This window comes from Fundulus heteroclitus, unplaced genomic scaffold (genome assembly GCF_011125445.2).
Source record: "Fundulus heteroclitus isolate FHET01 unplaced genomic scaffold, MU-UCD_Fhet_4.1 scaffold_86, whole genome shotgun sequence".
NCBI lineage: Eukaryota > Metazoa > Chordata > Actinopteri > Cyprinodontiformes > Fundulidae > Fundulus > Fundulus heteroclitus.
In genome coordinates, this window is record NW_023397318.1 from 351,593 (window position 1) to 378,982 (window position 27,390).

Below are 27,390 nucleotides of genomic sequence, written 5' to 3' on the forward strand. Positions count from 1 at the left end.
TCCTAGTCTAGCTGAGGACTCCTTGGTTTTGCCCATTTCAAAATTGAAGGGATCCATTTCATTTGCTCCTGTACCACTTATTAAGTTACAGACAACAAAAACAGAACAGCTGTTTGTATGTTGTTTTACTCTTTCAGTCTGCATTTCCGAAGCAGAGAGTTGCGTGGTGCAGCTCCAAAGGAGAGCCCAGACTGACATACAACCCTGCTATTGGGCTGTCTGTGAAGCTAATAACAGCTAGCACTGGCTTACAGGTATGTTGTCCGAACAATTTACAACTTTGCTGATGCATGCGAGCTTTATGCAGCTTTCAAACAGCATGCAGCTGTGTGATTGAATAAGTGGCCTTACCATTAAATGTTGCTGTTTAGTTTTGGATTGTGTGAAATAAACTTGTAAATAAATGCGACTTATAGTCTGGTGCAATCTTTCCTCTGAAGGACACATTTTTGACTGATACGACTTATATTCGAAGCGACTTAACAGTCCAAAAAATACAGTATACAACCAGAACATCAATATGTATATACTTACAGAGTCCAGTCAGAACCCTCTGGGAGGGGAACCTAAAAGTTCTGGCCACAAATCCTCAGGCAGGTTCATAAGTCCTCTATTTGTTCAAAATATAGTCTTGTTCAATGCAAGCTGGTACACCACGTTTACTATACCAAAGCTCAATTATCCAAAATATATGATGTTTCTCCGATCTGCAATAGATGCCAGCAGTCTCCAGCAACCCTCGTTCACATGTTTTCATAATGTTTATCACAACATCCCTCTTTCGCACACTGGCCCAAGGATGTTCTGTATAAAAAGATCAGAATGTCCTTACACAGCTCTTCAGATAGATTTTTGCAAACATGGCACCCACTGTTTCAGCTAGTTTGACATTTATTTTAATCCATTTCTCCAGGAGTTAATGTTTTCATAAAGAATGAATTGTATGTTTTTTTGCATAGAGGCTTACACCTTATTACATGATGGCTATGTTTGCAATTTCTGCAGAAAACCAAAATAAAAAAGTTTAAGGGGAAAAAAAAGAAAACCAACAGTATGGGTGTGTACCAAACAGCACCTCTGGCCTTTGGACCTTGAACAGCCCAAGGTCTAAGCTCCGATGGGCCTCGCCTACAAAAGCATAGCTGGGTGCGGCAAGCTCTGAAACCCCTTCATGCAAAATGCTGAGGACACGAAATGCAGCGTTCAAGTGCGGGGACAGAGATTCACTCAGATCAGCCAGAGTCAACCTGAACCTTGCCATAAGAGCAGCTAAGGGTGCTTGTGGTCAGAAAATCCACGATTTCTTCCCTGACGGTGAAGATTCTCAGTCATCCAGGTCATGATCAATCCAAAAAAGGTTATAAAAAACAAAACAACTGGATTTCTATTCTGAAGCTGAAGTCATTTCGCTTCCCATCCAAAAAGCTTTCTCAATTCAAAACGTCTGGAGTAGTGTAGAGTTCCAAGCTTTATAGACCTGCTGACGAGGCCTCATTAGAGCTTAGATGTGCATGTAGATTAACCTGGAACTGTTCGCCCCAACAATGGAGAGTCGTTAGGCTCATCGTTTGCCTGGCTCATAGGAGAAATTAAACACGGGGGGGGGGGGGGGCGCTAGTGAGCAATGGAGGAGTAGGCAGCGTTTCCCTGGAGCTCCTGCAAATTTAGGAATATTTTTGGTACTAAATCGACATTTGGACAACTCTATTATAGACTGGGAGAGAGGAAAGTCTAGTCTTCATTTAATTGCATTAGGACATGAAGAAAGCAAGTTTGAGGATGCCTGCTTCCAACAAGGACAAGAAAGCGAAAGAATCGGGCCCAGCCGCCCCGGACTCGCCCGAAGGTAGCTACCCGATGGCTAATGCTACCATCCTAGATGCTATAAATTCTCTCCGCACAGAGCTACAAGCCACCAAATTCGAAATTTGCCAGACAATTGACACTTGCATTGAAGAGGTGTCCGCCACTATTAGAGGAGAACTCCTCACCCTCAAGACCGAGACTCAAAATGCTATTCAAGTCCTGAAAACGTCCAACGAACAACATGGCGCAACCATTGCTGAACTAGAACGAGCGGCCACACAGTCAGCAGATGCCATAACCAAGCTAGAGTCGGAGATAAAACGTCTACGCACAGAAACGAATCAGCTAACAGAAAAATACATGGGTCTTGAAGGGAGGTCCAGACGACAAAATATACGGATTGCAATGTTAAAAGAAGGAGCAGAGAAAGGCGCAGAACTGAACGTATTCGTTTCACAGCTCCTCAAAGACGTGCTGACTCTGGATGACTTACCGCTGGTGGACCGCGCTCATAGAGCCCTACGAAAGCGCCCAGACGACACAGCGCTGGTGGTGAGACTCCATTATTACCGCGACGTTACAATGATCCTCCGGAAGGCCATGACTCAGAGAGACCTCGCCTACCGCGGACAGAAGATCCACATCTTTCCTGACTTCACCCCCGAAATCGCGAAACGCAGAGCTGCATTTAACGGTGTCAGAGCACTTCTTCGGGACAAGCCGGGAGTTCGGTATGGACTTTTGTATCCCGCAAAGCTGAGAGTGACTTTCAGAGGAACATAAACAATGTTCACAGACGCGAAGGAAGCCCAGAAATTCGCGGAGCTCCACTTCGGTACGGGTGGAGGCGATGCAGATGACCCCGTGGCGGACACCTAACGAGGATGTGGAGTGGCTGGATTCTGGTAGTACTCAATGTTGGACTCTCCTGGGATGTTTATCCAGCTAATTTTAAATAATGTTTAGAATCTTCATCTTGGTTACATAATTAGCTGCCTTAAGTTTCGTTGACAATTTGAAGTGGGCTGATAGTTATAAATAGGTAGCTTATATATGTGTTTTTCAGACCATTTTTTTTTCTTCTTTTTCCAACCGTTCAGATGTTGGTTTGGTGCTTGAATTTTATATTCTTGCAGAGCTTTTTCAACTTCTAATTAGGAGTTAGTAGTAAGGGAAGTTGTTAGTTAAGTAGGTTAATGTGTCTTTGTTGTGTGAATGTTTTGGTTATCTTTTTCTTTATAACTTCCTTAGAGGGGTCGCGCCTTACTTTGCAGGTTCTTCTTAGTATAGGCAAGACAGTGAGTATTTTGTTTGGGGTGGGCTGGGACTTATATATGATGTATAATCATCCCTTTTACACTTATGAGGACCTCTATATTCTTTTTCATCCTATTCTGAGCTATGCAAGTTAATACAACACAAACAAAGAAAGGCGGACAAATTACCTTGGTCACATGGAATGTTAAAGGTTTGAACAATCCTGTTAAGAGGGGTAAGATACTAGCACACCTAAAAACACTGTCCAGTGATGTAATTTTCCTTCAGGAAACTCACCTTAATAAGAATGAACACATAAAACTGAGATGCAGGTGGACAGGGCAAGCTTATCATTCTACTTGTGCAGTGAGAGCTAGAGGCGTGGCAATATTATTCAAAAAAGGTATACCTTTTATCCATAAATCAACCATATCCGACAGGGAAGGCAGATATTTAATATTAGTAGGAAAATTGTACTCTGTTCCTATAACTCTGGTCAATATATATGGCCCCAACATAGACTCTCCACTTTTTTACAAACATGTCTTAGCCCAAATGCCTGACATCTCGCAGACCAATCTAATTATTGGAGGGGACCTGAATCTTGTTTTAGATCCATATTTAGACCGCTCGTCAACACGTAGAGCATCGACCTCTAATGCTAGTATTTTCCTTAAGGAATACTTAAATAATTCTAATTTGTTTGATAGCTGGAGGATTTTTAACCCTCAAGGGAGAGCCTACTCATTCCACTCAAATGTTCATAATGTGTACACACGAATTGATTATTTAATGATAGATGCAAAATTATTGCCCTATACTAGTGAAGTAAAATATCACAATATAGCAATTTCAGACCACGCCCCACTCTCTCTAAATTTACAATTAGATCATGTGAGCCAAACTGAAAGAACATGGAAATTAGATCCACAACTATTGAAGGAACCAGAATTCTGTAAGTTTGTCAGAGAGCAGATTACGTTCTTCTTTGAAATGAATGACCTTCCGGGAACGTCTCCTTCAATACTGTGGGAAACTATGAAAGCCTACTTAAGGGGAGGAATTATATCTTTTCGAGCAGCAAAGAGGAAAAAGAATCGTGCAGAATTGGTGGATTTAGAGCAACAAATTAGGCGTCTGGACAAGGATAATGCTACGCAACCTTCCACAGAAACTCACAAAAAAATTCTCTCGCTGAGGTACAAATATAATCAATTATTGTCAGACCACATTACTAGAGCTTTCATTTTTACTCAACAGAAATATTTTGAATTTGGGGAAAAACCTAATAAGTTATTGGCTAGACAATTAAGGAAAATGGAAAGTGACCGCACAATTAACAAAATTAAATCAGAAAATGGAGAAGTCTTAACTTCACACAAAGACATTAATCATAGATTTAAACAGTTTTATGAATCACTGTACTCTTCCAAGGCTGTGAAAGATGATTTAACTATACAGACGTTTTTAGATAGCTGTAATCTCCAAACTTTAACTCAGGAAGACAAGAGCTCTCTTAATGCAAATCTCTCATGCATAGATATTCAGGTTGCTATCAAATCACTGAAAAGTGGGAGAACAGCTGGTCCTGATGGATATCCTGGGGAATTTTATAAAGAATTTAGTGACCTATTATCACCTTATTTGCTAAAAATGTACACCCAAGCAAACTCAGATAATATCCTACCGCCTACTATGAGAGAAGCCACAATAATACTAATACCAAAAAAGGATAAGGATCCTGAGGAAGTAGGTAATTACAGGCCAATTTCATTATTAACCTATGATCAAAAGATTCTAGCCAAAATTCTAGCTAATAGATTGACTTTATTTATGGATAAACTGATTCACCCCGATCAGACGGGTTTTATACCAAACAGACACTCTTTCTTTAATTTGCGACGTCTTTATAATGTGATCTACTCTCAGAAAGAGGAAACTTCTGATTTGGCTGTCCTTTCCCTCGATGCGGAAAAGGCTTTTGACCAAATAGAATGGCCCTACCTTTTTGCAACCCTGAGAAGATATGATCTTGGTGAACACTTTGAAAAATGGTTAAAAATCCTTTATCATAAACCTTGTGCTAGAATTGTCACTAATAAGACACTATCTCCTGCATTTCAATTACATAGGGGCACCAGACAGGGCTGCTCGCTCTCACCCTTACTTTTTGTCTTAGCCCTAGAACCCCTTGCTCAATCAATTCGTGCCAACCCGCTTGTGCAAGGATACATTACTAAAGGGACTATAAATAAAATTTCCTTATACGCGGACGATATCCTACTGTTCATAACCAATCTTCAGTGTACCATACCAACGCTCCTAGACACAATCTCTGAGTTTGGGAGGTTTTCTGGTTATAGGATTAACTGGTCTAAGAGTGAACTGATGCCAATTAAGCTCAAAGACTCTTTGATTTTGGAAAGTACGCCATTTAAAATTGCCAATGATAAGTTTACTTACCTCGGAATAGAGATTACGAGGGACTTTAATTCACTTTATGAAGCTAACTTCTCCCCCCTTGTGGTGAAGCTACAAAAGAGCATCCAGTTTTGGAAGTCTCTTCCCATTTCCCTAGTGGGAAGAGTCAATGCAATAAAAATGGTTTTTCTCCCTCAGATCCTTTACTTGTTTCAAAATATTCCCATCTTTTTACCTAAGAAATTTTTTAAGAAACTTGATTCTATAATTGTTCCATTTCTGTGGGACTATAAAACACACCGAATTAGCAAAGCTCATCTCTGCAAGGCAAAAGTAGAGGGCGGACTGTCCCTCCCAAACTTTTCATTTTACTATTACTCTTGTACGCTGCGCACCACTACAATTTGGTTAGATCGTAATTTTACACAATCCAATTGGATCACAATGGAAAAGGAAGACTGCAGCCCTTATGAAATTAGCGCTCTTATTTTGTCACCCACAAGTACAGATACCTTGGCATACAACAATAACTGCATCATTCACAGTACTATACGTATTTGGAAACAGATAAAATCCCAGTTTGGTATTGAATCCATTTCTACCTTATTACCAATAGCAAAGAATCCTTCATTTGTCCCTTCCACTTTAGATTCAGGTTATACACAATGGAAAGATTTAGGTATCAGGACTATTGGTGACTTGCTGGTGGGTGGTAATTTTGCCTCTTTCTCTCAACTTCAGGCCAAATTTGGTCTCCATAAACACAATCATTTTAGATATCTACAGGTCAGAGCATATGTCAAAAAACACATGCGCACTTTAGAGAATATATTACCTAACGAATTTGACGAACTCTTTAAGCTGGGTGGTGGAGAAAGACATCTAATCTCCCAGATTTATAATGTGTTATTAGCCAGCTCCTCGCCGTCCATGCAAGGCCTTAGATCAGGCTGGGAGCAGGAATTAGGAACGGAGATAAGTGACGAACTTTGGAAGGCTGCGCTAGAGAATATTCACAAGTGTTCTGCCAATTCTAGACATTGTCTTATTCAATTTAAAATTATTCACAGGCTTCATTACTGTAAGGTGAAGTTGCATAAAATTTTTCCTAACATCCCCACTGTGTGACAAATGCCATACTGCAGAAGCTACGCTTCTCCATTCTTACTCTTTGTGTACAAAATTAACCCCATTTTGGTCTGGCATATTTGAAACTCTATCAGAATATGCTCCGTATAGAGTTAAGGCTGGACCCACTTCTGATTGTACTCGGAGTTTCTGTTCAGCTTTCTCAATTTAATAAATACCAACGACAATTACTATCTTATGCCTTTATCATAGGAAAAAAGCTAGTGTTGATGTTCTGGAAAAAACCAGAGGTTCCATCGGTTAAATTGTGGCTGGAGGAACTGGTAAGGCTCTCTCATTTGGAAAGAGTACGGTTCTCATTAGCAAATAACTTAAAGCGATTCAACAGAACTTGGCAACCCCTTCAGCAATATATTAATAACCCTATTTCAAGATGATTTGTTTTGATTATCGGTGAGATCAGATGTAAGTCCCAGGAAAAGGGGAGGAGGGTGGGCTGGGGGAGGTGATTGGGTCTTGAGAATGTCCTTATTTATGTCACTTTTGTTTTGTTTTAATTTTGTGTTGTCTTTATGTTTTATGTTCACATAAAAAAAAGAAAACAAACATGTATTGTTGAGGTTGTAATTCTCATGTCTGATTTCTCAATAAAACAGTTTGACAAAAAAAAAAAAAAGAAATTAAACACAGAGAGATGGTGTGTGACATCATACCATAGTCCATCTAAAAATAGCTTTAGTTCTTCACAAAACTATTTTTTAGTTCTCTCTATTTAAAATAATGAGATTTTTCTTATTGCTTCTTTATCAACTATATAAATGGCTTTTAGCCCGACTCATACCAGCAATTCAACTTTTAACTAACATCATATGGCAAAAATAATACCAAGCCATTAATATTATAGATAAACATCAGTTACATTAAGTTTTGTACTTTTTGAGGAGTTTATTAATAGTAATCCTCATACTATTGACCGGAGGTTCTGACCAAACAGAAGGGCATGTTGTTGTCACATTTAGAAGACCTGTATTTTCAGGACAAAAAAGGCAAGGCTTTTCTTGTGCCCTCTTGCATTATTTGATTTAACTCTTTAAATCAGCTAAAGATAATTTGATCATTCTAAGTATCCTCTCAGAATTTACTTTAAGTAGTTTAATTTAAATTTGTTTAAAATTACTAATAATTATTAAATCATTTAGTGACTAGATTTGACATAGTCATATAGTTTCCAATTTAAACTTCGATATAGGGATTGTGAGAGTTATTAAAATTTCATTGTGCACTCCTGTCACTCCTTTGTGTAGAGCGCTAATTGGGCTCCCTGACAAGAGAATTTGCTCTTTAGACAGATTTTGGAAAGTTACAAAAGTGCTGATAAAACACTTTATAAGAGTGATGTAATTTGACACAAAAAGAAAAAAAAAATCTGAAGAGTCAGATTGTGGAAAATCAGCAGAAACTATGTCCACTGACACCATGCACAAGTAATGCAGTTTTTGGGGTTGATCACTGCAAAAATCAAACTGATAGCATTGCTATACACGTGTTAGTTTATGGCTGGAGTTCAGAGAACTGAAGCCTGGATGGAAGCTAACTCTGCAGCCTATCTTCTGCATAACCAGAGGCTGGAGTAAAGAATACATCTATGCCAAAACTTGTGAATTTTCTCAGCTGTTGCAGAAAAGCTGAGTACGGCGCAGCCTCCACACAGCCACGCAAGAAAGGCTGAGCTGAGGTCCGGACGCTGAAAAGGTCGTGCAGAGACCCCTCTTCACAGACACAGCGCACCCCGTCCCCGCACCCATGTCCAGCCCGCCCTGGCAGGCCTGGCATCCCACAGATGACAGCTGTTTCCCCTTTGGAGCTAGCCACCTGCTCGCTGCTGGAACAACAAGCTTTACCTTGGAATAATTCACTGCAACCGGACGCCTATCATCACAACCATAAGCAACGGCAGAGGTTTGGCAGAGAAATAAACAAGGACATTTTACAATGGCTTACTTACGTATTTTCACTGTGTTTTTAAAGCTTGAAATTACATATAGTCTTAATTCGGATAAACAGCATTCTACAGTGGTGTTCTCTGGATGTTAATTTTTATTTCTGTTAATAAATTTCATGAACTTGAACAGAAGTTGTCACCATTTATTCCATATGTGTGCAGAGTTTGCTATTAAAATAATGCCAGTGCTCGTATCATTCCTTTCAACTATTGTCTTAGTATCAGCAGTCGGGCTGATATTCACCGGACAATACCTAACAGACCAAGTTATTTATTAAACATTGAATAATTTAAACAGTGCGTATTAATGGCACAACATGTGTTTCCTAAAGTAGTTGTCTGTTGTACTTGTGACGTCCCCCTCCACTTTACGTGGAGGGATCCGTCAGTTATTGTGTTTTGTCCTGAGGCGGAGCAGAGTGGGCGGGACCAGGATTCGCCAGGGCCAGCGCGTCATCGCTATAGAAGCAGCCGCTTCAGCGCGTGGAGGAGAGTGGAGTTGAAGCTGGTTGGAGCGGAGTCGGCTTCTTCACCCAGCTCTGCCCTGCAGAGGTGGCTCTTCCCTTACCCGTCTGGCCACCCTGTCTTTGTTAGGTTTTGCTTGTTTGACCTTTCTTTTCTTTTGCAGGACTTTTTCGTTCATCACTGGTTTCAGAGATGCCATCGACCACAGGGGGCGCCACCTGCTTGTCGCTGTTTGGCTCTGTTTATTTGGTTGGGTTGTTCAATAAAGAGCGTGTTCTTTTATTGAAGGCCGTGTCTCCCTGGATTTTGTTACGGCTCACGAGCCGGGTCGTAACATACTTTATTCACTATTTGTACTTATTCTGTTGAAAAATGCCTTAGTCAACCATTTATAGCTTTTAAATTTGCTTTAGAAATAAAAATTGGAACCTGCCTCTCTGGTGGAGATAGTTTAGTCTCTAACAATGACAAGAGAAAGAGACCAGTGGCAGCAGCTGCTCAGTTTATGGAATTAACTTTAAACAGAAACAAAGGATTTTAATCCAAGCAGTGAGGATCATTATGTGAACTGTATAGCTGAATTGTTATCATCTATATTGTTACCTTAGCCACGCTGGTACGTATGACAGTACCCGTCACAGACAGAAAATGCCCCACATCTCTGGACCTTGGGATAGTATGTCTAGTAAGTTCTGGACACACTGGCAGACCTGGGAACAAATGTTTATATAAAGACAAGCAAACCACAGTACAACAAAAGAAACCATGAATGCTATAGCATTCACATTTTACATATAAAAATACTATACATTATATATCTATTTTTTAAGAAATTGTAATAAGAACTTGTGTGTTAGTCTGCAATATTTTACTCTCAATTTTCCCTTTACTTTCAGGGCTTCTGGATAAGTAGCCTTAAACATGCAGGAACCTGAATCCTATAAATCAGGAAATTAATGAATAATAGTTCTTTTACATTAAAACTAGCGATGCACGATATCTATCGGGCCGATTAAATATCGGCCGATTTGGGGGAATTTTTTTATCGGCCCGATAGGTAAAATTTTCCGATAAAAATAGCAGATAAATTAATTAAATTTGGTGGTATTTTATTAAGGCAGAGTAGCCCCAAAGCGGGACAAGCCCTGTGGATTTTGCACATAGACATCATATGTCATATGTCATCATATGTCTTTGGGCGGGTTCTGCCTATGCTGCGATGCGTCAGAGCGTCCGCCATGTTAAATGTGGCAAATCTGCAGTTACTCAGTCACTTAAACAGTATCATACTTTGTATTCGTAATATTTTTATTTTTGTAATATTATAAGTTTATTTTCGTATCCCTTTAGCTTCATTCTCCTGAATTTATTCTCGTAAAGAAAAAAAAGAAATCAAACCTTGCCCTATTACTCCAGGAGTGAAATAATTCTGCAAACTGTGACTATTCTGGAAATGTTCCCTCTTAATTCTCATAATATGACGTTTTTCTCATACTATTACCACTTTTATGTTTTTTTTTTGTTTTTTGTTTTTTACATTATTGTCCCAGGTCTTTTTTTCTCATATTAGAAATTTTACCTGTTTAATACTCCCCCAAAAAGTCTGTTCCTAAAGTTTTACATGTGACACTGTTGCGGAGGTTCAAAGTTAATAGACTGGCTTCTCTGATTTGTAATCACAAAGTGGGCGTCTGTCAGAACGCACTAAGTTCCCCCAAGACTTATAAAATGATGACAGCAGTCAGTCCTTTTATGGTAATTTAATCCAATGTGTGTGTGTGGTTCTGGAATTACCCAAACAATAACATTCATCAATATACTTAACAATAGCACACAAATAAAAACAATAGTAATATATGTCCTGTACTCAACTGACAACAAAGGAAATGGTCAGCAGCATAACATAACCCAGTTGACCATTTAGACCATCCAAAGCTACTAGCAGTTAGCACCGCTAGAAATATGAACTGCAGCACCGGATATAAACTCAACCAGCCGACCTAAATATCACATAAACAACATAACTTACGTTTCTCTGGACGCACACTGAACCACAAGAGGCAGAGCGACGAATACAATGTTGCAATCACAACCTGCTGCCTGCATTACTCGCTTCTCACCGTCGTCAGTCTCTTCTTCTCTTTCTTACTTGCAGTGGCACTCAGCCCGATTGGCACTATTGCGCCCCTAGTGGCCGGATCTGGCCAAGTCCCCAGCTACACTATACAGCCTTCAAAACAGCCGCCCCCAAATTTGTTCTAACAAATTTGTCGTACCCAGTCTATCACTGTTCATTCTCCTCTGGTATAGCAGGGAGTCTGATAAGACGGCTCACAGGTCGGACATAGGTGCGGTCCCGAACTTCAACCTCCGCTGTGCGAATCAGACCATCGGCCCCAGGGAACACCTGCTTGATTCTCCCAACAGGCCATGATGCTCTGGGCAGTTGAGGGTCGACGATCATCACGATGGTGTCCAGCTGAAGAGGGGACGTGTCGGACTGCCACTTGGATCGGGTTTGCAGTGTGGGCAGGTAGTGGCGCAAGAACCGCACCCAGAAGCGATCCGAAAGCACCTGACAGGCTCTCCTTTGCCGCCGGCTGAGCGGCTCTGAGTCGTGGTATACTGCCTGAGGTAGGGAGGGGTCTGGCCGCCCCATCAGCAATAGATTAGGTGTCACCGGGTCCAAGTCTGCTACGTCAGATGACACGTAACCAAGGGGTTTGGAATTGAGGATACCCTCGATTTCAATCAGGATGGTGGTGAGCACTTCTCCACTGACAACTTGCGAGCCCAGGGTAGCAATCAGAGCAGCCTTGATAGACCTGATTTCCCGCTCCCAGGAGCCACCGTGGTGAGGGGCACTAGGTGGGTTGAAGCGGAACTTGATCTGGTACTCTGCCAGCTGTGCTTGGAGAGAAGGATGGAGGGCTTTGAAAGCTTCTTGCAATTCCCTATCTCCACCTCTGAAATTGGTGCCTTGGTCCATAAGCAGCTCTGTTGGTTTCCCCCGACAGGATATGAACCTCCTCAAGGCCATCAGGAAGGAGTCTGTGTTGATGGTGGACAGCACCTCAATATGGACAGCTCTTGTCGTGAGGCATTTAAAGAGTAAGCCCCAGCGTTTCTCAATTCGTCGGCCGACTTTAACCTGCATCGGACCAAAACAGTCAATCCCCGTAGAGTAGAAGGCTGGTTGATGTAGCCTGAGCCGTGCAGGGGGTAAGTCCGCCATTTTGGGGTTGACCGGTTGGGCTCTCCATCTCTGGCACTCAGGGCATGAGCGCTGTTCTCTTCTTATAGCCTCACGGCCACGAAGGATCCAGAACTTCCTCCTCAACTCTGCAAAGAGTCGCTCTGCCCCAGGGTGTTTCAAGTCATGCTCAAACTGTCGGATGAGCAGCTTAGTCACAGCATGTTTCGGGTCAAGGACTATAGGGTGGATAACGTCATCCTCCAGTTCCTGACAACGCCTTAGACGCCCTCCAACCCGTATCAACTGGACTGATGCGTCATATTCTGGAGCCAGCATGATTAGGCAACTGGAGGAAGGGATTGGTTTCCCAGCTTCCAGACACTGGACTTCTTCAGGGAAGCTGTCTCTTTGGGCGGACTGCAGGATGCTGAGTTCTGCTTCCTTGAACTCCTCTGCTGTGGGAGTCTCTTTAGCGTCAGCAGCCGCCCCGTGAAGGTACCCCGCAGTGGCTTTCACCAGTTCACCAAATGTGCTAAACTGCTGAGTATCAGGTATGGAATGATGGGTGCCGGTTACTGTGCTAACCAGGCAGATCGTTGGCTTTCGCAGCTCTTCAGTGATGTCCTCACTTGTTGTGACTGGGTGCACTGGCCACTGGTCAGGTGGCTGCCGCAGGAACAGGGGTCCATAAGCCCAACGATTCTCACCTGATAGGTCTTTCAGTGACTTTCCCCGGGTGAGGTCATCTGCTGGGTTTTGTGACGTCTCCACGTAGCGCCAAGCATGGCTATCAGTCAGCTCTTGAATTTCTGCAATACGGGTTCCTGCAAACACATTAAAGCGGCAAGAGTCCGACTGGATCCAAGAAAGAACAGTTGTGGAGTCTGTTCACATGACCACTCTGGATATCTCTAAAGTAAGCTCTTGAGTTAGCACGTTTGCAAGCTGTGCACCCGTAAGTGCAGCACATAACTCCAGTCGTGGCATTGAGAGCTGACGCTTGGGGGCCACTCGGGACCGAGCTGTCAGGAAAGCCACCTCCACATACTCCTCTGCATTTTCTGTGCGTAGATATCCCACACTGCCATACGCCCGTTGAGACGCATCACAGAATATGTGGACCTCTCGCTTGTAGGCTGAATGATCCATGGCTGGACTAACATAGCAGCGAGGCATACTGATGCAGTCCAGGTACTGTAACTCGTTCTCCCATTCTTGCCACGCCGTGAGCAACTCGTCAGGCAGCAGAGGGTCATCCCATTCCCGCTTCTTCTCCCACAGCTGCTGAACAAGCACCTTGGCCCTCGTAGTATAGGGCGTGAGGAACCCTATGGGATCATATTGGCTGGCCAATACTTTATAGATGTTCCGCATGGTGACAGGGGAGCTATCCAGCAGCCGTGATTTATACCGCAGCGAATCTGAGTGGCATAACCAACGCAGCCCCAGGGCAGGTTCTTGCGGGTCCATGTCGGTGTGGTTTAACAACTGTTCGCTGCTCTCTGACCTGATCTCCTTTGGTAGGTGACCGATGACATCTGGCCTACTGCTGGCCCACTGTCGCAGCTCCAAGCCTCCCTCCAGTAACAGCCCTCTCAACTGATCTGTAACATCTCTGGCCATATCTGGGGTAGGGAAGCTCTGTAGCCAGTTGTCTACATAGAAGTGGTTCTCGATGGACCCACGCACTGCATCCCCTGGTTGAGTGTGATCACGTACATGCCTCTGTAGGGCGTATATGGCACAGCATGGGGAACAAGTAGTCCCAAATGGAAGGACTTGCCACTCGTACACTCTAGGTGGGGAGTCTCTCTGTAGATCACGCCAGAGGAAACGCAGCAGAGGGCGGTCCTCTGGCAGCAATCTCACCTGGTGGAACATTCCCTTTATGTCACTGCTGACAGCAATGGAATGTTCCCTGAACCGCAGTAGGACACCCAGAAGGGATGCACCCAGGTTTGGACCAGACAGCAGTAGCTCGTTGAGGTTCTTATCCCTATAAGTATAAGAACAGTTGAACACGATCCGATTCTTCCCATTGTGGGTCACCAGGTGATGGGGAATAAACCACGACTCATTGGAGGTCTTCTCCGGCTCCTGGCTAACTTCTGAGACATAGCCTGCTTTCTTCAGCTTCGCAATCTCTGCCTGATATGCCTCTGCCTTCTCTGGGTCTCTGCTAAGGCGCTTCTCTGTACTACGTAAGCTGGCGAGTACCGCTTCAGGCTGCGCTGTGAGTGTAGGCATGTTACTCACCCGCAATAGTGGTGTGGCATATCTGAGGACCCCATCCACCTCCACTCTTCTGGTCTTTGCCTCTAAAAGGTTCATGGCCTCCTGGTCTCTCCGTGACCTAGTCACTAGCTTCTCATTTCTGTATGGCAAGATGTCCAGTTGCCAGAGCTTCTCTACTTGGTTAAAGAGTTCAGCTGCCGGGGACATGGTGGACATGAACAGACACTGTGTTGGGCGATTGCCCTGTTGAAGGGATTTGACTGGCCCTTGCAGCGACCAACCAAGCCTGGTCTTTACCGCAGCTGGGCCCCCAGGTGGGCCGAGACGGACAGGTTCGATCGGGGTCACCAAGTGTGGACAGTCAGATCCTATCAACAGAAGTGGGTGAACCGCTGTGAATGGCTGCAGGGGGAGCATCCTGAGGTGCTTATATCTGCGTTGGAGTCTCTTCACTGGGTAAGAGTGTTCTGCAAGGCCTAGTCCGTCTGCAGTAAAGGCGCTCTCAATGGTAAATGTCTTTGTTGGTTGACCAGTTGGAGATATTTTGAACGTCACCGATGAGCCATTTAAGGTTTTTACATCCTTCCGAACTGTTCTCAAGGTGAGGTTCTCTGGAGTTCCCTGCAGCTGCAACGTCTGGACGGCTTCCTGGAGGAGGATCGTCCTCTCTGAGCCATCATCCAATATGGCATATGTTTCCAAAGTGTGGTCACCATTGCGCAGTAGCACTTTACTGATCTTTAGAAGGACCTGATTGCAGCCTGCACGACGATCCAGGTACAGAACATCTGTGGTTGACTTCACCTCTGCACCAGTGCCGTTCACTGGTGTGGTCTCATTCCTGCCGGACCGAAGATTAACCTCATGCAAGGCCTCAAGGTGCTTCCCCTTGCACGTCTTGCATAGGACTCTCAACCTGCACTGGGCGGCCTGATGGTGTCGGCCACAACGCCAGCAACGATTGTTGGACTTCACCCAGGTCGTCTTCTGTTCCTTGGTTAATTGCTTAAAGTTCAAGCACTGGTCCAGAAAGTTTTGCGCGTTACTGCAGTAGGGGCAGTAAGCTTTGGGTTTCTCCGGAGCCCCTTGGTAGTCCAAGACTTCAGCTTGACCCGCTTGGGGTGGTGTGTCATGAGCAGTGCCATGCAACACGTTTGAGGTCTTCCTAGTGGCTTTATGGTCTTTATCATGCTCCTTCCTTGCCCAGCTTCTCCCTCTTTGGATGTCCTCTATCTTGCCGAACCGGTCTCCATCCTCCTGGATTTCCAGCTCGTATTCAAGCCACTCTGCGAAGTCCATTAAAGATGGGATTCCTGCCTTCCAGGAGTGAAGATGGCGACGGAAGGTGGCTCGAAGATCCTGGGGGAGCTTGCTCGTTAATCTGGCCACATGAGACCCACACCTTAACTCTATGCGTCCATCTTCACCAAGCTGCTCCAACATCCCGACTAGAGCTCGGACTCTCAGAGCAAACCTCCTGAATGCTACAGTGTCGCCAGCACGGATAGCGGGCTCTTCCATTAGCTCTGCGATCCGCTGAAGAGACAGCTGGTGGGGCTGACCATAATGTTTGGTCAGGGAAGCCATAGTGTCAGAGTAGGGGAATAAGGAGTTACTATAGGAGTTACTATCAGGAGAGCTTCTTCAAACTTGAGGTGGTCACAGAGCACTTGGTACTTGAACATCTCTGTCGCGTCAGCAGGAAGAATATTATCGAGGGCAAGCTTTAGTCTGGAAAATTCTCTGGGGTCACCCCGTGTGAACTTGGGGATAGACGGCGTCGGGCCCCTGTATGCGGCCTGCAAGAGCGGTGGTGGCATCCGTGGTCCGACCCTGTCTCCTAGTGGTAGTACAAGAAGATAAGTACATTAGAGTCTCTAGTTTGAGAAACAGACGCCTCATAGGTCCCCAACTGGCATCTTCATTAAATAGTACCCACAAAACACCAGTGTCAACATCTACAGTGAAGAGGCGACTGCGGGATTCTGGGCTTCAGGGCAGAGTGGCAAAGAAAAAGCCATATCTGAGACTGGCCAATAAAAGAAAAAGATTAAGATGGGCAAAAGAACACAGACTTTGGACAGAGGAAGACTGGAAAAAAAGTGTTGTGGATGGATGAATCCAAGTTTGAGGTGTTTGGATCACAAAGAAGAATGCTTGTGAGACGCAGAACAAATGAAAAGATGCTGGAAGAATGCCTGACGCCATATGTTAAGCATGGTAGAGGTAATGTGATGGTCTGCAGTTGCTTTGGTGCTGGTAAGGTGGGAGATTTGTACAGGGTAAAAGGGATTCTGAATAAGGAAGGCTATCACTCCATTTTGCAACGCCATGCCATACCCGGTGGACAGTGTTTGATTGGAGCCAATTTCATCCTACAACAGGACAATGACCCTAAACACACCTCTAAATTATACAAGAACTATTTAGAGGAGAAGCAGGCAGCTGGTATTTTATCGGTAATGGAGTGGCCAGCGCAGTCAACAGATCTGAACCCCATTGACCTGTTGTGGGAGCAGCTTGACCGTATGGTACGCAAGAAGTGCCCATCCAACCAATCCAACTTGTGGGAGCTGCTTCTGAAAGCGTAGGGTGCAATTTCTCCAGATTACCTGAATAAATTAACAGCTAGAATGCAAAAGGTCTGCAATGCTGTAATTGCTGCAAATGGAGGATTCTTTGACGAACGCAAAGCTTGATGTAAAAAAAAAAATCTTATTTCAAATACAAATCATTATTTCTAACCTTGTCAGTATCTTGACTCTATTTTCTATTAATTTCACAACGTATGGTGGTGAATAAGTGTGACTTTTCATGGAAAACACAAAATTGTTGGGGTGACATTCCACTTTTGAATGGTAGTGTAAATGCATATAATTTTATATTTGATATAAATATTTGACTTCACATGCAGGCATGGTCCATCCATCCATCCATCCATCCATCTTCTTCCGCTTATCCGGGTCGGGTTGCGGGGGTAGCAGCTTCAGTAGGGAGGCCCAGACGTCCCTCTCCCCAGCCACTTGGGCCAGCTCCTCCGGGGGAATCCCAAGTCGTTCCCAGACATAGTCCCTCCAGCGTGTCCTGGGTCTTCCCCTGGGCCTCCTCCCGGTGGGACGTGCCCGGAATACCTCACCAGGGAGGCGTCCGGGAGGCATCCTAACCAGATGCCCGAGCCACCTCAACTGGCTCCTCTCGACGTGGAGGAGCAGCGGCTCTACTCTGAGTCCTCCCCGGATGACTGAGCTCCTCACGCTATCTCTAAGGGAGAGCCCAGACACACCACGGAGAAAACTCATTTCGGCCGCTTGTATCCGGGATCTCGTTCTTTCGGTCACGACCCAAAGCTTGTGACCATAGATGAGGGTAGGAACGTAGATCGACCTGTAAATGGAGAGCTTCGCCTTTTAGCTCAGCTCTCTCTTCACCTCAACGGATCGGTACAGCGCCCGCATCACAACAGATGCCGCACCAATCCGCCTGCCGATATCCCGCTCCATCTTCCTCTCATTCGTGAACAAGACCTCAAGATACTTGAACTCCTCAACTAGGGGCAGCAAATCCTCCCCAACCCGGAGAAGGCACTCTACCCTTTTCCAGTTCAAGACCATGGTCTTGGATTTGGAGGCACTGATTTTCATCCTGGCCGCTTCGCACTCGGCTGCGAACCGCTCTAGTGAGAGCTGTAGATCACGCCCTGATGAAGCCAATAGGACCACGTCATCCGCGAATAGCAGACACGCAATCCTAAGGCCACCAAAACGGATCCCCTCAACGCCTTGGCTGCGCCTAGAAATTCTGTCCATAAAAGATATGAACAGAATCGGTGACAAAGGGCAACCTTGGCGGAGTCCAACTCTCACCGGAAACGAGTCCGACTTACTGCCGGCAATGCGAACCAGACTCTGACACCGGTCGTACAGAGACCTGACAGCCCTTATTAAAGGGCCCGGTACTCCATACTCCCGGAGTACCCCCCACAGGTTCCCTCGGGGGACACGGTCGAATGCCTTCTCCAGATCCACAAAGCACATGTAGACTTGTTGGGCAAACTCCCATGCCCCCTCCAGAATGCCCCTCCACGGCCAGGACGAAAACCATACTGCTCTTCCTGAATCCGAGATTCGACTATCCGACGGACCCTCCTTTCCAGAACCCCTGAATAGACCTTACCAGGGAGGCTTAAGAGTGTCATTCCTCTGTAGTTGGAATACACCCTCCGGTCCCCCTTTTTAAATAGGGGAACCACCACCCCAGTCTGCCAATCCAGGGGAACTGCCCCCGATGTCCACGCAATGCTGCAGAGCCGCGTTAACCAACACAGCCCCACAACATCCAAAGCCTTAAGGCACTCAGGGCGAATCTCATCCACCCCCGGGGCCTTGCCACCGAGGAGCTTTTTAACAACCTCGGCGACGTCAGCACCAGAGATGGGAAAACTCGACCCAGAGACCTCAGGCTCTGCTTCCGCAATTGAAGACGTGTTGGTGGGATTAAGGAGGTCTTCGAAGTATTCCGCCCAACGACGCACAACGTCCCGTGTCCAGGTCAGCAGCACACCACCCCCACTGTAAACAGTGTTTGTACTGCACTGCTTCCCCCTCCTGAGACACCGGATGGTGGACCAGAATCGCTTCGAAGCCGTACGGAAGTCTTTCTCCATGGCCTCTCCGAACTCTTCCCACACCCGAGTTTTTGCCTCGGCGACCAGCCGAGCCGCTTGCCGCTTCGTCTGCCGGTACACATTAGCTGCTCCCGGAGTCCAACAGGCCAATAAAGCCCGGTAGGACTCCTTCTTCAGCTTGACGGCTTCCCTCACTGCTGGTGTCCACCAGCGTGTTCGAGGGTTGCCGCCGCGACATGCACCGACAATCTTGCGGCCACAGCTCAAACCAGCCGCCTCAACAATAGAGGAGCGGAACATGGTCCACTCGACTCAATGTCCCCCGCCTCCCTCGGAACGTGTTCAAAGCTCTTCCGGGGGTTGGAGTTAAAGCTCCGTCTAGTAGGGGACTCTGCCAGACGTTCCCAGCAAACCCTCACAGTACATTTGGGCCTGCCTGGTCTGACCGACTTCCTCCCCCACCATCGGAGCCAACTCACCACCAGGTAGTGGTCGGTGGAGAGCTCCGCCCCTCTCTTCACCCGAGTGTCCAAGACATGCGGCCGCAGGTCAGATGAAACGACAACAAAGTCGATCATCCAACTGCGGCCTAGGGTGTCCTAGTGCCAAGAGCACATGTGGACACCCTTATGCTTGAACATGGTGTTCGTGATGGACAATCCGTGACGAGCACAGAAGTCCAACAACAGAACACCACTCGAGTTCAGATCAGGTGGGCCATTCCTCCCAACCACGCCTCTCCAGGTCTCACTGTCATTGCCCACGTGAGCGTTGAAGTCCCCCAGCAAAACGAAGGAGTCCCCAGGAGGGGCACTCTCTAGTACGCTTCCAAGGACTCCAAAAAGGGTGGGTAATCTGAACTGCTGCTTGGTGCATAAGCACAAACAACAATCAGAACCCGTCCCCCCACACGTATGCGGAGGGAGGCCACCCTCTCGTTCACCGGGGTGAACCCCAACGTGCAGGCACCGAGATGAGGGGCAACAAGTATGCCAACCCCAGCTCTGCGCCTCTCACCAGGGGCAACTCCAGAGTGGAAGAATGTCCAGCCCCTCTCAAGGAGACTGGTTCCAGAGCCAGAACCATGTGTCGAGGTGAGTCCGACTATCTCTAGTCGGAACCTCTCAACCTTGCGCACTAGCTCCGGCTCCTTCCCCACCAGAGAGGTGACATTCCACCTCTCTGGTGGAATGTCACTTGATGTAAAAAAAAATCTTATTTCAAATACAAATCATTATTTCTAACCTTGAATCTAATTTCTATTCATTCCACAACGTATGGTGGTGAATAAGTTTAAATTTTCATGGAAAACACCAAATTGCTTGGGTGACCCCAAATTTTTGAACGGTAGTGTATGCATATAATTTTATATATGATATACCTCATCCTCAGTAAGTAAGGCAGCATTGGAGGAATCTTTAGAACCTGCACAGTGTTTGAACTTTTTAGAAGCAGTAGAGCTTTCTGAGCTATCTAAAATCTTAGCTTCATCTAAACCTTCTACCTGTATGTTAGACCCAATCCCAACCAAGTTGTTTAAGGAGGTATTCCCTTTGATCGGTGGTCGTATTTTAGACATGATTAATCTATCCTTAGTAAATGGATATGTACTACAGGTTTTTAAAGTAGCTGTTATTAAACCTTTACTTAAGAAACCTTCTCTTGATCAAGATGAGCTAGTAAACTACAGACCTATATCTAATCTTCTTTTCTTATCTAAAATTCTTGAGAAAGTAGTTGCTAATCAACTATGTGAACATTTACAAAGTAATGACCTACTTGAGGAGTTTCAGTCAGGCTTTAGAGCTCATCATAGCACTGAAACAGCTCTGGTGAAGGTCACTAATGATATTCTCATGGCCTCAGATAATGGACTTGTGTCTGTACTTATCATGTTAGATCTCAGTGCTGCATTTGATACAGTTGATCACAATATTCTCCTACAAAGACTTGAACATACTGTAGGGATTAAGGGGAAAGCATTAGGCTGGTTTAAATCTTATCTGTCGGACAGATTCCAGTTTGTTCATGTTAATAATAAATCTTCCTCAAACTCTAGGGTCACCTGTAGAGTACCACAGGGTTCAGTTCTTGGACCAATTCTCTTTACTATATATATATATATATATATATATATATATATATATATATATATATATATATATATATATATATATATATATATATATATATATATATATATATATATATATATATATATATATATATATATATATATATATATATATATATATATATATATATATATATATATGCTTCCGATCGGCAAAATGATCAGACAGCATAGTATTAATTTCCACTGTTATGCTGATGACACTCAGCTATATCCATAAATTCTGATGAATCCAATCAATTGACATCAAAAGCTGGATGACTTTAAATTTCCTGCATTTAAATTCTGACAAGACCAAAGTTGTAATCTTTGGGCCAGAGTCCTCAAAAATAAACCTCTTAACCAATCACTTAATCTGGGTGGCATTAACTTGGCCTCTGGTAATAAAGTAAAAAATCTTGGTGTTATTTTTGACCAACACATGTCAATTAAATCCCATATTAAACAGGTTTCCAGAGTTTCCTTTTTTCACCTCCGGAATATCGCCAAAATTAGAAACATTCTGTCCAGGAGTGATGCTGAAAAATTATGCATTTGTTACTTCAAGGCTGGACTATTGTAATTCTTTACTATCAGGAAGTCCACAAAATGCAGTTCAAAGCCTTCAGCTGATCCAAAATGCTGCAGCAAGAGTTCTGATGAAAATCAACAAGCGGGATCATATTTCTCCAATTTTAGCTTCCCTTCATTGGCTTCCTGTTAAATCAAGAATAGAATTTAAAATTCTTCATCTAACGTATAAAGCCCTTAATAATCAAGCTCCATTATATATCAGAGCACTGATTACCCCGTGTGTTCCTAACAGAGCACTTCGCTCTCAGACTGCAGGTCTGCTGATGGTTCCTAGAGTCTCTAAAAGTAGAATGGGAGGCAGATCCTTTAGCTATCAGGCTCCTCTCCTGTGGAACCAACTCCCGGTTTTGGTCCGTGAGGAATACACCCTGTCTACTTTGAAGACTAATCTTAAAACTTTCCTTTTTGACAAAACTTATAACTAGAGTGGCTCATGTTACTCTGAGCTACCTTTACACTGGAGGACATCAGGATCAAATTTTCTCACTCAATAGAGTTCTACTGTTCTTCAATTATGCATTACGTGTTGTCATTTCTGCTTAAACTTTCTGTTCTCTCTCTTTTTCTTCATAGTAGGTACACCTGGTCTGGCGTTCTGTTAACTGTGACATCATCCAGGGAAGACAGCTCACCCGCTATTACCATCTAATGTAGAACAGATTACTGGATCAATGTGTGCTTCTGTGCTTTTTTGTCTCTCTTGTTGTGTCTCTGCTCTGTCTTCTGTAACCCCAGTCGGTCGAGGCAGATGACCGTTCATACTGAGCCCGGTCCTGCCAGAGGTTTTCCTTCCCGTTAATGGGAAGTTTTTCTTCCTACTGTCGCTTCATGCTTGCTCAGTATGAGGGATTGTAGCAAAGCCATGTACAATGCAGACAACTCTCACTGTGGCTCTACGCTTCTCCAGGAGTGAATGCTGCTTGTCGGGACTTTGAATCAATCAACTGGTTTCCTTATATAGGAAAATTTTTGACCAATCTGTATAATCTGACCCAATCTGTATAATATGATTGAACATGACTTTGTAAAGTGCCTTGAGATGACATGTTTCGTGAATTGGTGCTATATAAATAAAATTGAATTGAACTGAATATAAATATTTCACTTCACAAATACCTATGCAGGCATGGATCTGTTCAGTAATTTTCAAGAGATGTTTGCTCTTTGTATTGTGAATTGATTTGTGTCTTTTGTTATGTAAAGCACATTACCACTTTTTGTGTGATAGCATAAAAAAATAAACATTTGAAGAGCCAAAACCTTTTGTTTGCTGTTATAAACAAGCCAGAGCTACTTAATAATTGTTTGTCATAGATGCCTCCAGCATAAGCTGCTGATTATGCAAAAACTATATTAGATATGAACTTATCGGTATCGGTATCGACCATGAAAAGCAGAAAATTATCGGTTATCGATATCGGTTGAAATTTTTAATATCGTGCATCACTAATTGCAACTGACAAAAATTATTAAAAAAAATGCAAATAACACATACAGTAGTGAAAAACAAAACAGCATAATAAAACAAAGAAAGCTTGATTGCAAGCTGAATGTCTTACCTGTGATGCGTGTGTGGTATATCTGCCTCTTGCTTCTTTGTATGGATCCTTGTTTGTCTTTCAGAGACGCATCATCTGCTAGTTCCAAAGTTTTTTTCTGTAACACTTCATCAAATACAGCCAAGACATCGTTTGGATACGCGTTGAAATAGTCCCCAACCTTATAAAAAGAGAATTATATCAGTGCAAATGATGAATTCATTTAAGACACATTTACTTTGGTGCACTAGTCAGTTATGCAACAGCCTGCCTGTGTTACGGCCCACAGTAAACTCTGAGCAATTACAGAGCTGTGCAATGAATAGAAATAATCAACCTGGAGAAAGCGGGTTAACTCAAAGTGTCATTCTAATACAAACAAAACTTACATCTAAAGTCTAAAGGTCCTGAATTTACTTCTGCTTTTGTAAAAAATAGAGACATTGTGTCACCAGTACCTCCATATTGGCTTCAAACAATGTCATGGCATTAACCACAACAGAGCGATGAGTGTCTTCATTCATATTTGTAATGAGCTGGTGGATGTCATTGCGATGATGCTCTGTCAGATAGGTTTCAAACACTCGACCAATCAGGGCTTTCTCCTCAGGGTTTATCAACATAATGAGGTGAATGAGATCTGAAAGCCAGGAGAAAAGGGCAGATGTCAGGGTTTGCCATGCAGATGGACCTACGCAGGTCAAACCGACTTTGGTTAGCAACGAAGCCATTCCGCTCAATGGATATTAGGAGCATTACAGTACACTGTGTCACTGCCTGATCGGAACCCTGAGCAGTCTATAAGACTGCCTGACTGTAATGTTTAAACTAGAAGTGCATTCATATAAGACAGCCCTCGCCAAGAGTACGCACTAGCAACTACAAACCAAGTAAGTTATTTTAATATAAAGGTTAAGATTATTTTGGCCTTATGTTAGAAACAGGGCAGTGTAGTCCATCTACTCTGTCCTCCCAACAAAGACGTATAGCTCTACCTCTCAGGAGAGAGCTGTGTACGTGGAAAGCCAGACTGATATTACTTACACACTTGGGAAGAATATTTAATGCACCTTATAAACCGGTGCGTGCGCCTTATGGTCCAAAAAATATGGTACTGAAAATGAGACAAATGCATCCACAATGGGAAATATAAGAAACTTTTACTTGGTATTTCTCCAAAAATCTACAGTAAAATTATGACATGTTTATTCGAGATATAGTATAGGTGACCCTTTAACATAATATGAAGAGACATTTTTGTCACCTTTTAGGTTATGGGAGAAATAAATAACCGAAAATTAGAAACACATCCATAATGGGCAGTATGAGGAATCACTTGGCTTTTCTCCAAAAATCTACAGTAAAATTGTGAAATATTTATTGTAGTTATATTCTATATTCTTGTCAATGAACAAGGGTAACAAGGTTTTTCTTTTTCTTTTTTGCGTTCAGGAGAGTCACAGATGACATGATTATTGTGGTTAAAGTCAAAGTAATATTTTTTTTTATAAATATACATTTTCCGAGGGTTATGCTTCTCTTATTTTCTTAATGTGTCTTTTTCACCTGCAAAGCCACCCCTGCTTCCATAGACATAATATAAGAGTAGACCCCGCATTGACTGTCGCCACGCAGGAATTACGGCCGCCATCTTGGGGCGGTCGACTTGCTACCCTAACCTGCTGATTTAAGCTGAACACACTAATGATACCTCAGCACTGTGCGGCTCATTTTTGTTTAAATCGAGGGACTATTGACGTCAGGGCTCGAGGGATAACTTTTCACAAGTAAGATGAAAATATATCGTTTATATTTTTGATTAGAATGTGATTTTTGTAAAATTAGGCAGAGAGATACAGGTCTACACATCCAAGTCTTTGTGACTTAGTCTCTCCAAAACCGCATCTGCTCCGTGAAGGTATCAGAGCTTTGTTAGACATTAGTGAATAAACAGCACGCACATATATACTACATACACATATATACACATATATATATATATATAACACACATTATATATTATATACACACATTAATATATTATATATATTATTAGATATAATATATATATTATATACTATATATATAATCTATATATATAGATTATATATATATGTTATATATATATATAGTGTATATATATATATATATAGTAGTCATTATATAGCTATCGTCGTCGTCTATACTATAGTATATATATATATATATCTAATATATGTGTCTATATATATATATATATATACACATCTATATATGCTATATATATATATATATATATATATGTATTTATATGTTTGTGTATACTGTAACTGTGTTTTTGTATATAGTAATAACAAAAAATTATTAAAGTGTATGAGTGGCTGTGTTTTGCAGCATACATAAATTCTGTCAGAATATTCAATTACATTTAACCACACTAAGAACATTTAAATGCACTGAACCATTTGTTATAATAGCTATAGCTTTAAAGTTTTCCGAAAAAAAAAAACCAATAATAATCAGCGAGTATAGTTGATTAAATTGATTCTGCACCTGGTTAACACATTACACTGAGCTGAGTTCTCGACCGCCCCAAGATGGCGCCCCTAAATCTCGTCCGCGCCTATAGGCGAGAGCGGTCGATGCGGAGTCTACTCTTTATATATGTCTATGCCTGCTTCTTTGTTACCGTAATGCACATTGTATGCGCGAAGCTAACCTTTACAACAGAGCCAACGTCAGCTGCCTTGACCGTGTATTTCCATGTGTGGGCTCACTTGACCGCAGCGGGGCAACGTTATCGTAATTAGTTTCAAGCTTATGCAACTGACTGCCTTAAACTACATTTTTCTTTTAAATATATTATTCTGCTACGACTTACTTGTTTCACAAACAGCCGCTGAAAGACAACAGGTTTGCTTTACGCGGGTTCTTCTTCTGCTTCTTCTTCTTCTTCTTCTTCTTCTTCTTCTTGTGGAGTTTTATGGCGGTTGGCAACAAACTTTAAGTAGCATTACCGCCACTTACTGGTATGGAGTGTGGTTCTTAATGGTCTATTTATCTATATATACCTATATATACATATACATACATATATATATATATATATATATATATATATATATATATATATATATATATATATATATATATATATATATATATATATGTACCTTAATATTCTACTCATAATATTCTACTTTATATAATTTACTCCTTCTATAATCAAATTCTATGATATAATTTAGTTTTCTTTAAATACTGAATAACTATTTGTATATGTTTACTCCCCAAATGCTTCCTCAAAATATCTAACAAATTAATCTTTTCCTTAATACATTTCAACTCTTTCTTCATATAATTTCTCTCTTTTTCATATTTATTACATTCTAATATAACATGTTCTACTGTTTCATATTTTCCACAATAATCACATTTACCGGTATTATGCTTTTGAATTTTATAAAGTGTATAATTAAGTCCCGTATGCCCAAATCTTAATCTTGTTATCGCCCTCTCCTCTTTTCTATTTCGTCTTCCATTTCTTTTTCCTCTTACTGTTTTTTGAATTTTATAAAACCATCTACCTGTTTTTTCTTCGTCCCACCTTTTTTGCCATTTTTCCATAAGTTTTTCTTTAATCATACTCTTTCCCTCAGATTTACTTGTTTTAATGATAAAATTTATAGGATTTTGAGTCTCCCTCTTTGCCAATTTATCTGCCTTCTCGTTTCCTTCTACCCCAATATGCGCTGGAACCCACACAAATATAACTATTAAACCCATGTTTTGTATTCTGAATAATGTATGAAATATTTCTAATAAAATGTCCATCCTACTATCTGATTTATTATATTTTAAACTTAATAATGCAGAACTTGAATCTGAACAAATGACTGTTTTTAATGGTTTTATGTCTTCTGCCCATTGTAAAGCTAATAATATTGCCAACATTTCTCCTGTGTATACTGATAATCCGTCTGTAATTCGTTTTCCCATTCTTATATTGAATTCTGGTACTACAAATGCTATTCCTATTTTTTCATTTATTTTTGATGCATCTGTATAAAT

The 27,390-nt window shown here is 42.6% G+C and overlaps 2 protein-coding genes across 6 annotated transcripts in view; both read right to left on the reverse strand.

The window, feature by feature from the left end:
- The window catches only part of mcm9 (minichromosome maintenance 9 homologous recombination repair factor), a 76,791-nt gene extending 50,513 nt beyond the window's left edge, over positions 1 to 26,278 (reverse strand). For all 5 annotated transcript variants that reach the window (XM_036134602.1, XM_036134601.1, XM_036134604.1 and 2 more), the window contains exons 1-4: positions 26,201 to 26,278; positions 23,799 to 23,980; positions 23,362 to 23,521; positions 9,644 to 9,750 (exon numbers count right to left, since the gene is read on the reverse strand). In XM_036134602.1, coding sequence (XP_035990495.1) covers positions 9,644 to 9,750; positions 23,362 to 23,521; positions 23,799 to 23,963 — 432 coding nt within the window. In that variant the 5' untranslated portion in view covers positions 23,964 to 23,980; positions 26,201 to 26,278. The remainder of the gene's footprint in view (positions 1 to 9,643; positions 9,751 to 23,361; positions 23,522 to 23,798; positions 23,981 to 26,200) is intronic.
- On the reverse strand, positions 10,674 to 16,293 carry LOC118562319. The gene is made up of 2 exons (XM_036134600.1): positions 11,070 to 16,293; positions 10,674 to 10,824 (listed from the first exon to the last, which is right to left on the reverse strand). Exon 1 carries the CDS (start codon positions 16,056 to 16,058, stop codon positions 13,125 to 13,127), a length of 2,934 nt encoding a protein of 977 aa, XP_035990493.1. The 5' UTR covers positions 16,059 to 16,293; the 3' UTR covers positions 10,674 to 10,824; positions 11,070 to 13,124.
- Positions 26,279 to 27,390: the final 1,112 nt, after the last annotated feature.

What these genes read in the sequence shown, in the direction of transcription:
- LOC118562319 (XM_036134600.1), bottom strand. Translation starts at nt 16,058, where the DNA reads ATGGCTTCCCTGACCAAACATTATGGTCAGCCCCACCAGCTGTCTCTT.